The sequence below is a fragment of the Dermacentor variabilis genome, chromosome 1 (assembly GCF_050947875.1).
Source record: "Dermacentor variabilis isolate Ectoservices chromosome 1, ASM5094787v1, whole genome shotgun sequence".
Taxonomy (NCBI): Eukaryota; Metazoa; Arthropoda; class Arachnida; order Ixodida; family Ixodidae; genus Dermacentor; species Dermacentor variabilis.
In genome coordinates this window covers 137,361,397-137,377,525 of record NC_134568.1, presented here as the reverse complement: position 1 = coordinate 137,377,525, position 16,129 = coordinate 137,361,397, and the positions used below count along the sequence as shown (strand labels likewise).

Below are 16,129 nucleotides of genomic sequence, written 5' to 3'. Positions count from 1 at the left end.
AAAGGTAACATTTGTCCACCTAACCAATTGTAACAGTAAAAAATTTTGAACACCAAATGCACACAAGTCTGCATATTTTGAATTTCCAGGTTACTTTTTAATGCTTACAGTGGTAGGCAAGAGCTCGTAATCTTTGGCCTAGCATGTCAGACTCTTTTGTCAAGATTCTCCATTATAAACACTGTTGAGAAGCTGCTAAGCTAAGTGCATATTGTGCCATCAATTTCAGAGAGCCTACTGATTATTACAATATAACTGTTTCTAACTGAAACTAGACAGCAGTTTGCTGTATGGGCTGGTGTATTATGGGCAAAACCAGAGGCCCCACACTTGTTTCAGATGTAGCTTTGGCTGCACAACTCAACATGTGCACAACACAAATGATTATCTGCACAAGGATCTTCAGTTTCTTCCAACGATGCAAAATGACTACATGTACAGTCAACTAATGCAGCATACTCTTCATTGGTGGATTTGTCAATCCGACTGCAAAGCCGAACAAGTCCACATACACTGGTATGCTTGTACTCAATTAAAATATCTTGTTACAGTTAACATGTCTTCATGTTAATGCTGTGCACTGCACAAGAAATGACAAGGATGTATTCGTTAAAGAGGTATATGCTTTGATGTGGAACGGATATTGATTATCACGAGCTCTGCAAACTGTTCATGAGGTTGCAATACCACTGATTGCAAGGAATGTTGCAATATAATAACACAGTAGGCAGTACATAGAGCTATCCTTCGCTTGGTGTAGAAACTTGTGGCTCCAAGAGTGCTGTACGTCTCTCATTTTCACGGGTGATGCTCTGGTTGATTCTGTTCAGACGTTCCTTCAAAATAAAAACAATAGGAAGCAATGAATATGAATGCAGACTCCACAAAACAGTTTTGTTGTTGAGAGAAACACACAACAAAAAATATATATATAGAAATAAGAGAAACAACTGTTAAGCTCAAACAGCAACTCATGCAACAGTCAGCAACAAAGCGACTTGTATCTGTTGGGCTGCTGAGTGAGAACTTATGAAGTGCGCTGGCTGCATTCATTTAATCAAATTTTTCTGTTTCTGCAAGAACAACATCTGTCAAAATATGGGCTAAAGGGGAACTGCAACGAAACTTCACTATGGCTAAATTGGTAATGAGTAGTGTCCCAGCTAACTTTACCCAGAGTTTAAACATATGCCCATGCACTCTAAGACGATGCTACCAAATGCACGTTGCTGACTATTGTATGGGGTAAGTCGCACTATTTTTTGCAAGTTACCTCCGAGATTTTTGAGCGCACTGCTGGCAGCCACAGGTGATGAGTCATGCATCACTTCCAGCCAGCGGTAACTGCAGCGTTCTTTACGGTTTCGGTATTAAAATGATCTACTTTTGCAAGCTTTTCATGATGCACCCACTCATATTTTAAATGAAAAATGTTGCACAGAGGCTGCTCTATACGTTACCACCTACACTATCTGAAACTAGGCTTCTTGCACAGCCCAAAATTTCATCACACTTGGGCTTTCATTAAGGCATTCTGGAGGTGGGATTCAAGGATGCTTTGCAAGGATTCACAGCAGAAGTGAGCAAGAACTCTGGTGAGGCACCTACAATGACTCGTCTATGTAAGCCTGTGTTGCATTGATCCAGATTTAACCAAAGGCTTTTTCAGTGATTGTAAGCTTTGAATGACTGAAAGATCATACTGGCCACTACAAATTTAACACACCTATGGTTGTTACAAACCTTAAAGGGGCCTTGAAACACTTTTCTAACTAATTATAGAATGACATCACTATTAAATTATATTGCCTCGTGAATCTTCTGCCACAAGAAATGTTTGGAATCCATTAAGTGCAAGCCAAGTTGGGCATACTTATCAAACCAATGAGCACCTTTCTCCTTTCATTTCCACTAACGTGCTGGAAGCTACACAGGGGAGATGGCAAGGGTGAACAAGGGAGCAATGCCCAGCTGGCCCTGCCCAAAGGTTGAATGTCTTGGCGGCGACACAGCTTGCAACAGCACCATGTGGCGGTCACGCTATCTGTGCTATGCTTTTCATCTTGGAGGCCTCACACAGCAGATCCAGCAATGCGCAATAGTTGTGTGTAGACCACGGAGGTATAGACTGGCAGTGCAAAGATGATATGGTTTTTCTGTGGTTTTGAGATTGCAGACATATATATTTTTCATTTATTTAACTAAAATGAGCAATAACTGTATTACTGAGAATTTTCTCGCGATCATGAAATCAGCCAATAACTGTAGGTGGGTCGAGCTGTTTGCGATGACGCTGCATGACGACATTGTGAAGGAGAGAGCAAGTGATTTTGCATTGCTTTTGGCACAAAATTGTGAGATCCCTGCTGCATGCAGTGAAATATTATATGGCTCACATGTTCACAGGAGCCTCGTGAACAAAATGGCAACGTTTTCTTACTATGTTCGAACTGTTTTTCAGGGCCCCTTTAACTTTGTTTTTGCTTTACTATAAAAACAATGTACACACTTGCGTGAGTCCCTGAATGACCAGCTACACATCTGAAAGCCAATATCGTAGAATGCTTTTGCAGTAGATAATCCACTGTTCTCTTTTATTTAACAAAGCATACTTTGGCACCACTGTCTTTATTTGGATTCTTCGTATGTCACATATGCACTTTGGCAGCCTCCCTGAGAAAGTCCCATGTGGAAGCACAAGTAAACTGCACCAGTGTGCCAACTGCTAGAACTGCCACACTTCACCTCTGAATAAAGTCCTTAGATAATTTTCAACGTAGCACCATTCCCCCTTTCCCACTCCCCTCCTACTCTAATCATCCTCCTACATGGAGAGCCTCTAGCACCCCCAAAAGTTTCCAAACCTCTGAACGCATGTGCAAAAACAAATACGTTCTAGTTTGTGTAATACTACACTCATAATTATCAATACTTTTGAAACTGTATTCCATGCAATGTATCATTATATTCATGTGTATGTTGGTACAAATCATGCTATGTGAAAAAACTCTGTAACCTCATGGGGGCACCAGTGATCAGTGCTGTCACATGTAAATGTCATATGATCACATTAGTAAGCCAATCGTGCACAGGCAATGGCGGGAGGGTACGAGGATGACGACGACGGCTGGATGAAAGAATGGCACTACACTGAAGCTTTTTATCTAGGGACCGTAGCTTTAAATGCACCAATGTGCCACATGGAGGCAAATGATGAACTTGGTGACTTGGCACTATAGTACCAGTACGCCTGAAAATGTTTCTTCACATTAAAAAACAAATATTTTATTTCTCTTTAAAACAACACACTGCATCACACACTTTCCTTTTTTCTTATAATTTCTACATTTCAATTAAAAGAAACAACAATTTCATCTATGCTTTCCTTGGATTGATTGTCCATTGTCTTCATGTGATTGTAGTGTAAGGCAGCGCTTGCAATGTATTTAACTTGTGGATGAGATATGACTTCTCAATTTCTGTCTCTGGAAGAGACAAAACAGTCATGTATCATCCACAAGTTCATGCACTGCAACCAAAAAGGATAAATGTTTAAAAGGGAGCTCTCAGATCTATTTGTTACACAAATGGAAAAAATAGAAGCAGCAGTGCTTAAAATTTGCAGTCTTGCGTCTGGTCAAAACAGAGCGAACAGTATCTCCCCCTTCCCTCCAATTTTTTGTCACAACTCTTGTATTTTTTTTAGTAATTTATTTATTTTCATTCATAGTTTATTTTTTAATGCACTTTCTTCATTTATTTCATTATATTATACAGTGAACTCTCACTTCAGTGAACTTCAAGGGACCGAAGGAAATAGTTCACTTAACTGAAAGTTCACAAAACTGAATATTCGCTAGACCAACACAAGGCATGGCATACAGAGTCAAAAGTTTGAAGTGCAATTCATGGAGCAAAAGACATGGCATCCATAGTGTTAGAAATGGGTGAAATGGAATTTGTACATATCAATGAAAACCACACCACGTGGGTTGTTTGTGTGCACACACGGAACCGACGAGACTGGAAAGAAAGAGACGACGACGATGCCACAACTAGCCGGTCGGAAAAAAACACACACCACGTGGTTTGTGGTGTGACAGATCGCCGCTTTGCTCTGGCGGCGTTGTAAGCACCAGCAATGTTACTTTGTTCACGGCCTCCGAGATTACATGCTTGCTCGTTTTGTGCGGGCAATCTCGGAGGCCATGCCTCGTTGCCGTTCGTTTTCCGCGCCGCCGCTTTGCCCCAGAAGCGACGTTACATTGCCGGTGGAGCGGCGGTTTGATGAGGGTGGGCATCAGTTGCACTTGCAGTGCAGTGCAGTGCAAGCCTTGGTCCTCTGGGCAAGTTCGTTAAACTGAAATATTGACTGTTCCGAAATTCGTTTAAGTGAAACTTCTTTGCATAGAATGTATAAGAAAACTGCCGGGGATTTTTAAAAACTTCGTTATTCTGAAATATTCGATGAACTGACATTCGTACAATTGAGAGTTTACAGTATTTAGTCAATCCGTTTTCTTTCTCTTAACTTTCAACAATATGCGTACTCCTACTGAATGGTTTAATTTCCCATTTGTACTTTTTACTCTTAATTTTTTTAAAGGCATACTGCCAAAATTTTTTACACTGTTTTTCGCGCTTAACTCTTTCCATACCATGCCCATTGGACATCATTAGCCCCCTTACGATGGTTTAAAACGCCAGTTTGGAGACTTTCCGCACTGCTCTCAGACACACTGCACTGTTGGACATGAAGGAGAAGGAGAGCTATTCTTTCGTTTTCTAAGCAGTTCGCTTTTTACCCCCAGGCGGTGATTTTTGAACGTGCTCCAAAGTTTCTGCGATCGTTAAAGTAGAAAGAAAAAATCGCCGCTCACTATCGATGGTTTCAAACGCCACTTTCAAGACCTTGCGTGCCGCTCATGGACACTCTGCGCCGTAGGACATGAAGGAGGAGAACTACATTTTTGTTTTCTAACTGCTTTGCTTTTCCCCCACCAGGCATCAACTTTTGAACGCACTCCGAAGTCTGGGAGTCACCAAAGTAGAAAACAAACATGGCCGCCTCCGGGAGTGGTGATTGCGCTTCGAAAGATCGAAGATTTCGCGATTCCACTGTACTTGTCACCGATTTTATCGATGGATCGAGCAGCAGCGAGCCTGAGGATGTTGCATTTTCGTCGGACCTTGACTCTGAGAGCAATGATGACGCAAGCCAGCCCGGAACATCGGTGGCTGCAACCCAGCATGCCAAACTGCTGTGCTTGCACTTACATTTTTGTAGTGGAATACCTGTTCAACGAAAAATATTGATTTTTTTGGCGATAGTGGCTATTAGACGGCAATACATTTTTTTATATCTCATAATTTGTTATATTTGTTTTTTTTTCTTAGCAGATACATGCGTGTATTTACAAATTTTGTTCAATTTTATCCCACAATCCTGATTCTGGCAATTTATATCTTTTTTATGACATATATCTTGTTAATAAAACTTTTATGCATGATAAGTGCATTCACTCTACTTTTGTTTATGTATGTGGTCAAAGCAAGCACATCGTGCATGTTATTATTATTATTATCATTTTCATCATATCATTTTCATATCGTTTTTATCATTTTTTATTATTATCATTTATCAAGACTGAGGAAGCAGTAACAAATGAACGCAGCATGAAATCAGTGAGAACAAAACTTGCCATAGGACCAAACCAAGACGTGCACTGAAAGATAAGTTATCTTTCAGTGCACGATGCACTGAAGGATAAGCAGGGTAATATCATCATAAATTTTGAAGATATGGTAGTAAAAGCAGCGGATGAATTCTACACTAACATGTACAATACCCAGAACAGCCAGGATAACTGCACTGAAAGTAGTAATGAACAGGTTACAGAGACTCCTTCCACAACTTGCGATGAAGTTAGAAGGGCCTTGCAAGACATGAAATGGGGAAAAGTGGCAGGTGAAGATGGAATAACAGTCGATTTATTCAAAGATGCAGGAGACACCAAGCTTGAAAAGCTTGCAGCCCTTTATACGAAATGTCTCACGACTTCAAGGATCCCAGAAAACTGGAAGAATGCCAACATTATACTAATCCACAAAAAGGGAGACGTTAAAGAATTGAAAATTATAGGCCCATTAGTTTACTTCCAGCATTGTTTAAAATATTCACGAAGGTAATTTTCAATAGAATAAGGGCAACACTTGACTTTAGTCAACCAAGGGAACAGGCTAGCTTCAGGAAGTGATACTGCAATGGATCATATCCATGTAATCAATCAGGTAATCGAGAAGTCTGCAGAGTACAATCAACCTCTCTACATGGCTTTCATAGATTATGAAAGGCATTTGATTCAGTAGAAATACCAGCAGTCATGGAGGCACTACGTAATCAAGGAGTAGAGGAGGCTTACGTAAATATCTTGGAAATTATCTACGAAGATTCCACAGCTACCCTAATTCTCCAGAAGTAGGAAGATACCTATGAAGAAAGGGGTCAGACAAGGAGACACAATCTCTCCAATGCTATTCACTGCATGTTTGGAAGAAGTATTCAAGCTATTAAATTGGGAAGGCTTAGGAGTAAGGATCAACAGCGAATATCTCGGCAACCTTCGGTTGCAGATGACATTGTCCTTCAGCAACACTGGGGACAAGTTACAACAAATGATTGAGGACCTTAACAGAGTGGGGTTGAAGATTACTATGCAGAAAACAAAGATCAATAGCCTAGCTGGCAAGGGAACAAGAGTTCAGGATTGCCAGTCTGCCCCTAGAGTCTATGAAAGAATATGTTTACCTAGGTCAATTACTCACACGAGACCCTGATCATGAGAAGGAAATTTACAGAAGAATAAAATTGGGTTCGAACACATATGGCAGACATACTCAGATCCTTACTGGAAGCTTACCATTATCACTAAAAAGAAAGGTGTACAATCAGTGCATTGTACCGGTGCTAACATATGGGGCAGAAGCTTGAAGGCTGACAAAGAAGCTTGAAAACAAGCTAAGGACCGCCCAAAGAGCAATGGAACAAAGAATGATAGGCGTAACGTTAAGAGACAGGTAGAGAGCGGTGTGGATCAGAGAGCAAACAGGCATAGCCGATATTCTAATTGAGATTAAGAGAAAAAAATGGAGCTGGGCAGGTCATGTCATGCATAGGTTAGATAAACGGTCGACTATTAGGGTTACAGAATGGGTGCCAAAAGAAGAGAAACGCAATCGAGGACGGCAAAAGACTAGGTGGGGTGATGAAGTTAAGAAATTTGCAGGTGCAAGTTGGAATCGGTTGGCGCAGGGTAATTGTAGATTGGAGGGAGAGGCCTTGTCCTGCAGTGTACTTAAAATAGGTTGATGATGGTGATGGAAATATTGATTGCAGTAGTTCCTTCAGAAAAAAAAAATATCTGATGTAACCTACAAAAAACACCTATTTTCCCCATGGTAGGGAATGAGTTAATCAGTAGCTATTGACTCGGTAATTATGGTAAAGAAACACATTTGCTCCAGCGCATGACAATTGTTTAGTTATATGCTCATATGCTATGACCAGTCGCAGTTTCGATTTAAAACAACCCATCGCAACGTATGAGGCATGCTTCAAAACAGCACTGATCATTTGAGTGTGCAGACCTGTAATGCATGCTGGAACACCGTTTACCATGCCACGTGTGCTCCTGTTTCATCTGCTAGTTTGGTGCTAGTCCTGTGGGAAACCTGTGCATTGCTACACCATTGTAATCCTTTTTCAGCGTGTTTACTGAGTCACCCAGGAGGAGGAGCAGCAATGCTGAAAGCAACATCTGGTGAAGCAGTGTCAAACCAGAGAGCATGCAAAACTAATACAGCAAGTTATATATTCTAGAAGACCAAACTATTGGGGGCGAGGAGTTACGGAGTCGCCATCTGTCGGAAGTGCCTCCCTTGCGTAGTATGAGGGATCACACGGCGCGCTCCTCATAGGTTTTGCTTAGGGCGCTCCATAAAAACACCACGCGGCAGCCCTCCTGGACATTTATGTAGGTACTCTCAAAACAAGGGAAGTTTCTGACTGTCTATATAATAATCTTGGGCAAAATGAAAGCACAGAATCGTTTACAGACAGTATTTCTTTACCAAATACATACAGTGAACGCCACTGCGCGCGGTCGCCGAGATAGAGTCTCCCGAACCGGCTTCTTGTGTGAAAGGTAGGCAAACGCTGAGAATAAATGAAGCCTCAATGCAGTGATCGCACGGGTTCGCAGCGACCGACTGCGCATCTGCATGCATGTCCGCGCACAATGTTTTGCTTTCACTGTGAGCGCATTTTCGCACTATGCCGTAAGCTTTAGGCCGCAGCATATGAGCATTTGACAGTAAACTAGCAACCATTGTTGCGTGGACGCTATCAGAACTGTTCAAAAATAATTTCGTTATAGAGACTTCGATACCTATATGGCGACTGTGATGTGCCGTCACGACGATTCAATCTTTTTTTGTCTTCTAAATTCTTGGACATTTCAATATTATTTCTCAAGTTGCGTCGCACTGTATGTTTATCAGTCTTCTCAGCGTGCGATTTCCCTCTGCTTCTTTTTTGTAATCCAGAGCAATAATTCATAACACAAACATGACCATATGCCGTGCCTTTCTTTAATGTGCATCTTACCGCTCCCTTTCTGTTCCAGTGAACCTGCCAGTATCTAGCATTAACAAGTTCATAGACCGAACCGTCATGACATTAGCCGGGCAGCGGGCGCGAGCGAGCGTCTCAGTGCGTGTTTTCTGCTACTCGCGGAACATTACGCAGTCCCAGCGCCGTAGCAGAAATGTTCCTCGCGTCTGTGCTTGCTGCATACCCAAGTTGTAGCCGATGGCTGTCTGCCGGTTCTAAGTTTCGCCAGCCAAGCCTCACGCAGCTTCTTGTCCTGTGGCTACGGGTGAATAAGGCTGACACCGAGCTCCATTGCGTACGTCCGGCACTGCGACACCGAGCAGTAGCCTACCATGCTGCACGCCTCCAAAGGCAGCCAGTATCTATTATAGCACTTTCAAATGTTGTCAAGCAGACACCCAAGGCGGTAAAGCCTCACCACTCAATGAGAACCACGGTGCAGATGGGACTCTAAACTTTCGTTTTCAGCTCGCTTCGGCACTTCCGAAGCAGCCGCTATGTCCACGTGATCCCTCATGCCACGTCACGCCGACGGTGGCACCAGCTATTCCAGTGGTGAAGCTCGCCCCCAATATTTTACATAACTACTGATGTAAAGCCCTGACAGCAACATAATTTTTAATGTAGCATACTTTTATTATTTGCCTTCGACAACAACACCGACACAACGAAAAAGAATATTTGAACGCATTGTAGTCGAACAAATCGTCACAAGATGTCTACCAGCTTTGCTAATGCCAACCACAGCTCCAGTAACCTGCTAATCTTCACATGGTAAGGAGTTGGCAGGTATGCTCCGTGTGCAGTCAGAGCAAGGCACTCAATGCGAACAATGCTCAAATGTCTTACAAATGGCGAGACAAGGCAACGATCTCGCATGTTACCGAAATCATTTGCCAAAGCTCATGATGCAACATTGTTTACAAATAGGACCTACACTGATGACCACATCAGGTGCTGCACTTTCCAATTCTTCGCTCACACAAACTTTGAAATTTAAATAGCATGTGTTCTAATTTGCACTGGCTATTGCTGCTTTACAGATGATACCTATGAACTCACAGCAATCGAATCCGGCAGTTATTTTGAGTTAGAATTTTTGTGTCAGTACCTTACAGGTTTTCTTCTATCCTTTTCTCTACCTTTATTTTGCTTGTTTATACACTGTCCAAAGCTTTCTTTATATCTTTTTACTTCCCATTTTCCGTGAAAAACTAAGCCCACTAGGTTCTCCAACAGCTACACACACATGAAGATCCTTTTCAGTTTTGTCACCCCTATTTCTTAGAAGATATGGAAGCACAATCACTCCCAATCTCTCCCTGTCCTTGGGCCCCTTCTTTTTCTAATTTACATAAACGATTTACTTGATTGTATTAACTCCTCTATTAGGCTTTTTCCAGACAACTGTGTTGTAGATCATGTGATTTCCTCTGATAATGGCACATCACTACTACAGACTGACCTTGACAATATTTCCGATAGGTGTAACACATGGAAAATGAAACTCAACGCGACGAAGTGCCAACTAATGAAAATTTTTGTTAACTTTCCCCTAACGCTTTTAAGTATACCATAAATGGTTCCCCTCTCAAAGAAGTGACTACTTACATATACTTGGGGGTCCACATTAATTCTAACCAGTCTTGGCAACCACACATTAATTATATTGTCAGTAATGGTAACTGCATGCTTGGGTACCAGCGCCATAATTTTTCAATGGCCCCTTTTCTTTTAAACTCATTCTTTATAAAACTTCTTTATAAAACTAGAATATGCATCAGCTGTGTGAGATCCACTTACTGAAAATCTTGTTAGTCACCTTGATGCTGTAGAGAATCGTAGCGCACGCTTCATTTTCCCAACTACTTCCGTCTTTCCAGTGTTTCATCTATGAAAACAGCATTACAGCTTCCATCCCTTTCCTTACACAGGAACAACAGTCTCTCCTTATTTCATAAGATTTACTACCATAACCCTCGTCTTAAGGAAGAATTACTTTCCCACTCTTCATTCATATCATCTTGCATTGACCATCATTGTAAATTGTTTGTTCCTCGTTGTTACACTAACCAACACTTTCACTCTTTCATTCCTCAAACTTGCAATGACTGGAACCACTTGCCCACCTCCATTGTATCTATTATGGACCCCAGTGACTTTAAAATGGGCTTGAATATGTTACCTAATATTTGCTTTCTGTTTTTTTCTTCTATTTATTGTTACCACTTCCTTCTGTAACGCCCTACGGGCCCCGAGAGTATTCAAATAAATAAATAAATAAAGACAACCCTTCTGAATTGAATATTTCAACTTCAATCATTCTATTTTACAAACCCGCCTACAATAGTAGGCAGGCTTGGGGGTCAGAGAAAGTGGGTTATAAGAACACTGCCAAGGAAAGCAGTTGTCCTGATGAAGGCAAGTCCCCATGCTGAAATGCTGGCTCAAGCGACACCCCTTGCTTAACCACTGACGATCACTTCAGATCTCAATTTTCCTCTGATCCTTTGTCTTGTTTGATGCCATGAGATTTAATGACATACAACAGCTTATTGGCAAGCTGCCTGCTTCAAAGTTCATGTGCTAGAGGACAAGACGCCTGCAGTCAGACTAGAGACGCCTGCTGTGGAGACTAGAGAGACATCTTGCAGCGGCTTTGTTCACACTTTGATATAATTCGGTGTTTTTTGACCACAACTGTGTGCAACTGTTTTTCTATACAGACTCACTACTGAATGAAACAAGTTTTAATCCTTAGAAACACACCTACTGTGGTATACGGCTGCTAATGCATTGCTTTAGATCATTTTAATTTTTGTTGTTCTTTTTATTTATTTTTATTTTATTTTTTATTTGCAACCCATTGCGAGGAGCTTCACGTGCATGCTCGCGCCAGCGAATGCTGTTGGCACACAGCGAAGCATGGACGGAACGCACGGAGTGATAACTTTTCTTGACCGAACCTCTTGCGTAGCTTTCACAGCGTTGACTGCTATGCATGGAACGGAGTATAGCTAATATTCCCAGACCTACATCTAGTACACAAATACCCCAAAAAAGCATACAGAAGGATGGTCATCATGGTAGCTTAATTTGTAAAGCACCGCACTTCCATCTAAACGTGGCTGCTGAGGCCAAGAAGCAAGCCTTTGACCTCGTACCCAGCAGCAGATTATTATAGCCATTGAGCCACCAAGATAAGTCCTGTACAGGGCATGTACTATATTTAGAAAACTGTAAAACTCATTCACAAAGAGCAAGTTTCATTAAAAATAAGTACAATGCAAGAATGCATGAAGAATGCAACAATGCAAGAAGAGATTAACCCCTGCATTTTCAGACAATCCTCGACACAAAGCTCTTCCTCCGCTCTGGATGGATGGATGGATGTTATGAGTGTCCCCTTTGGAACGGGGCGGTGGGTTGCGACACCAAGCTCCTGCTATTATACTGCCCAATGTCCTACCTAGGTCAAACAATAAAAAATAGAGAAAAAAAAACACTATGAACTACCACACCCAAATTTTCTGAGCCCTTATTGCGAACTGTGCTTTTGTACGTCTCCATCTTTTGTTGTTTCCCTACTTTTCTTCCACCAATCCTCCAATCGCCTGTTACTATTGCCTACTGCGTACTCTAATAATACATGCTCCATAGTTTCCCTAGCTTTACGGCAGCAAGCACATGCTTCTTCCTTCTTATATCTCGCTTTATAGGTGCGCGTTCTAAGGCATCCCGATCTCGCTTCGAAAAGTAATGAGCATCCCTTTGAGTCATCATAAATTGCTTCTTTCCTGATTTCGTTTTTTCCTCTTAAGTAGTTAGTCATGGCAGGCTTCTTTTCCATTGCCGCCAGCCATGAGACTATTTCAGCCTCTCTGACTTTCCACTTGACCTTCTTTGTTGCTGTGTTGCCCACCCTACAGGCTGCATACTTGCCGGTAAGCTTCCTAGTTATTTTCCTCCACTGTGAATCAATGTTTTTCCTGTAAAGATACCTGAACACTCTCCCAGCCCAGCAGCGCTGTGCTCCACTCTGCTGAGTGGAGCACAGCGCCGCCCATTGAGTGAAGAAGACACTACGCTCCTGAATAATTGTCATGAAGTGTCAATGAAATGCAGCGACCACTTTTGTTGAGAAGCAATGCTGCCATCCACTTTTTTGAGTCGAAGTGAAGTGCTGAGTGGAGGTACGATCTTGTTTATGGGGGTATGTGATTAGGTTAAAAAACATGGCAGTGACCGCACAGATGGTGTGCATGTACAAGCATAACAGCACAAGTATTACCAAATGGAACACATGTACCTGGGTGTTCTGAAGGATACTGTTGACGAGCACTACCCTCCTTTTCGCATTTACAAGTTTCTTGACATAGCTGTCGAGGTCATAGGGTATCTGCTGGTTTTCTGACAATGCCCGAAGGTCTGCAAGTAAATGCCAGTCATATTGTGATATCTATTAGGCAACCACTGTTTCTTCATGTTACGACAAAACAGTCTCCAAATAAGATACTTCACTGTTTACAGAGCGACTAGAAAAATGTGTGTATGTGTGGTACACATTTTTCTTCTTGTTTCTTAAAACAGTGAAAAACACAAGGAGTGATTCTGATGTTCTGGCCGGGAGCAAATTTTTACCTAGAGTGATCTTAGACATATGACAACTATTTTATATCCGTCATGTAGAGCATACTGATGTTACTGCAACGAATTGTGAAGAAAATTTCAGTGAACTAATAAAGTATGAGGAGGTGTATAGATGCAGTCTTTAAGAACATAAATTTCGTGATTACATATCACGCCTTTGGAGAAAACATTATATACATGCAATAAAAAAAAAATTCACCACTGCGAGGGCATGATTACAAGGCAAGTCATTACAGGTGCACCGTAATGACTGTCATATGTGTATAAAATAGCTGTCATTTGTCTGTAAGTTCACAGTTGTTAAAGGCCGATTCCAGGCCAAAATGCCAAAATAAATTCCTTGTGAGGAATTATTCAAATAGTGATAAAGTTGCAAGAAATGCTGATGTTTTTATATAAATAGTAGATTATAATTGTTCGCTAAACCCCGAGAAATAATCATGAAAGAAATATTCTCATGTTTAACAATAAATACAGCCTGTCCTGTCCTCATGGCCTCTTTTTCCCAGCAATTTTTTCCCCTCAGCATAATGATCAATATGCAACACCAACTAGCCCAACAGTCAACAGTCATAAATGCAAATCTAGTGTCTTACCTTCTGCCAAAGCGTCAATATGTTGTCGAAGCTCTAGCTGACTGATCCTGGAAATCAAGTGCACAAGGAGATTAGAAGGCGGAACATACAACCTTAAAGCTATGTGCCTTTAAACATATGGCTTGAAAGCTAAATATAGTGTGGGAACCAACACTGCATATGTGTCCCGTACAAACGCAGAAAGTCAATCGCCTGTATTGAATGGAAGCCCGTAAAACAACTGATGGTCAACTTCCAACAAAGGAATTAAAGACGGTAAATGCCTCGTTGGCGTTGTATAATTCTCGCACGGGCGTGGTAGCGCTGCGTCACAAGTTGGTGCCTGGGCGTGATTATGTTTCCTTTTTTTTTAATTATGGGGTTTTACGTGCCAAAACCACTTTCTGATTATGAGGCACGCCGTAGTGGAGGACTCCGGAAATTTAGACCACCTGTGGTTCATTAACGTGCACCTAAATCTAAGTATACACGGGTGTTTTCGCATTTCGCCCCCATCGAAATGCGGCCGCCGTAGCCGGGATTCGATCCCGCAACCTCGTGCTCAGTATGTTTCTTTAATAGCTTTTATTTACTATTTGTAACAACGTGTCATTATTTCGTATTATTGGCGGTGGAAATTCCTTTTTAGCGTTCCACAATTCACGCACGGTTGCAGTTTATTGCTGAAATCGCAAGGCGCTTTTGTGTTGCTGTTGTTGCGAGGTGCTTTTCTCGTCGCGACGATAGGTTTTTTTTTTTTTTTTTTTTTTTTTACAAGTACTGCTCCAGGAGGGCACATGCAACCGGCAAACGGAGGCCTCAGGAGAGCACCTGAGATTAATAAAGCAGGCGGCGCAGATAAAGCATGGTAATAAAGCAGGCGACGCGGGGGGATCAAAGCTAGAAGCAGGGCGTGTCAGGGAGTGTTCGCATACAAAATTGGCTGTCGGCGACCGATCTTATACCCCTCCTGACACGCTCCGGCCTCGGCGAGCCCGAAACCACGGACAAGCCCGGGTTCTAGCTTTGGTGTCCCCGTTGCCTCTTTGGTGTCCTGGAGGTGCCGCCAATAATACTAAATAATGACACGCCGTTACAACTAGTAAATGAAAGCTTTTAAAGAAATACAATCACGCACAGACGCCAACTTGTGACGCAGCTCTACCGCGCCTATAGGAGAATTATGCAACGCCAACGAAGAATTCGTTATTAAAGACTGCCGAATAATTACATTTAGCCCTTAATAATCTATTCACTTAATTTAGCCCTACGAATTTTAACTAGGCATTTACGATTGTTTTTTTTTTTCCATAACGCATGATACATCGGCATTATTTAGTGAGTATCGACACGCACCTTGTGGACCTCACTCGTTCGTCTATTTGCTCCACAGTTGGAAGCAGAAGGCCAATTATGCCTTCAGCTAAACAGTCTCTGGCAGATGCTTCTGAATATGCTTCACTGCGATCATCAATTGAAGTTGTATTCTCACTATCATCCATGTTTGTGATACTCTGTCTAAACCAATTGCCTACACCACCGAGACGAGACTTTCATTTGAGGGATTGCCAGCCGTTTGTGCGCAGGCGCGAGCAAGAGCAGGCAGAGAGAGAAAATCTGGGGCTTTTGCTTCTTGAATATTATACCAAAGGTCATAGAGTTATGACCTTTGGTCATAGAGTTTCCTACAGTAATTTTTGTAGGAAACTCTATGCCTTTGGTAGCATATAGAGTAACTCTATTCAATATTGGCCTCGAGCTCCACCACTGGAAAAGTGGCGCCACCGTCCGCGTGACGTGCTATTAGGGATCACGTGGACATAGCGGCCGCGTCGGCTGCTTCGGGAGCGCCGAAGCGAGCTGAAAACGAGTTTAAATTCCCTCGTAAGCTGCGGTCCTCATTTAGTGGCGAAATTTTCCCGCTTCGAGTGTCTCCTTTACAACGCTTCAAAGCACTACAATAGGTAGTGGCTGCCTTTGAAGGCGCGCAACATGGTAGGCTACTGCTCGGTTCCGCAGGGCCGGACGCACGTAACGGAGGCCGGTGTCAGCCTTATTCACACGTAGCCGCAGGACAAGAAGCTGCGTGAAGCTTGGCTCGCGAAACATAAAACCGGCAAACAGTCATCGGCTACAACTCGGGTATGCAGGAAGCACAGACGCGAGGAAGATGTCTGCTACGTCGCCCGGTCTGCGATGTTCTGAAAACGCGCACTGAGACGCTCGCCCGAGT

General features: G+C 42.3%; 1 protein-coding gene across 1 annotated transcript; it reads right to left on the bottom strand.

The window, feature by feature from the left end:
- Positions 1–669: 669 nt before the first annotated feature.
- Positions 670–15,470, bottom strand: Snapin (SNAP associated protein). The gene is made up of 4 exons (XM_075695876.1): positions 15,253–15,470; positions 13,918–13,964; positions 12,981–13,099; positions 670–836 (listed from the first exon to the last, which is right to left on the bottom strand). The coding sequence occupies exons 1-4, from the start codon at positions 15,396–15,398 to the stop codon at positions 741–743; spliced, it is 408 nt and encodes a 135-aa protein (XP_075551991.1). The 5' UTR covers positions 15,399–15,470; the 3' UTR covers positions 670–740.
- Positions 15,471–16,129: the final 659 nt, after the last annotated feature.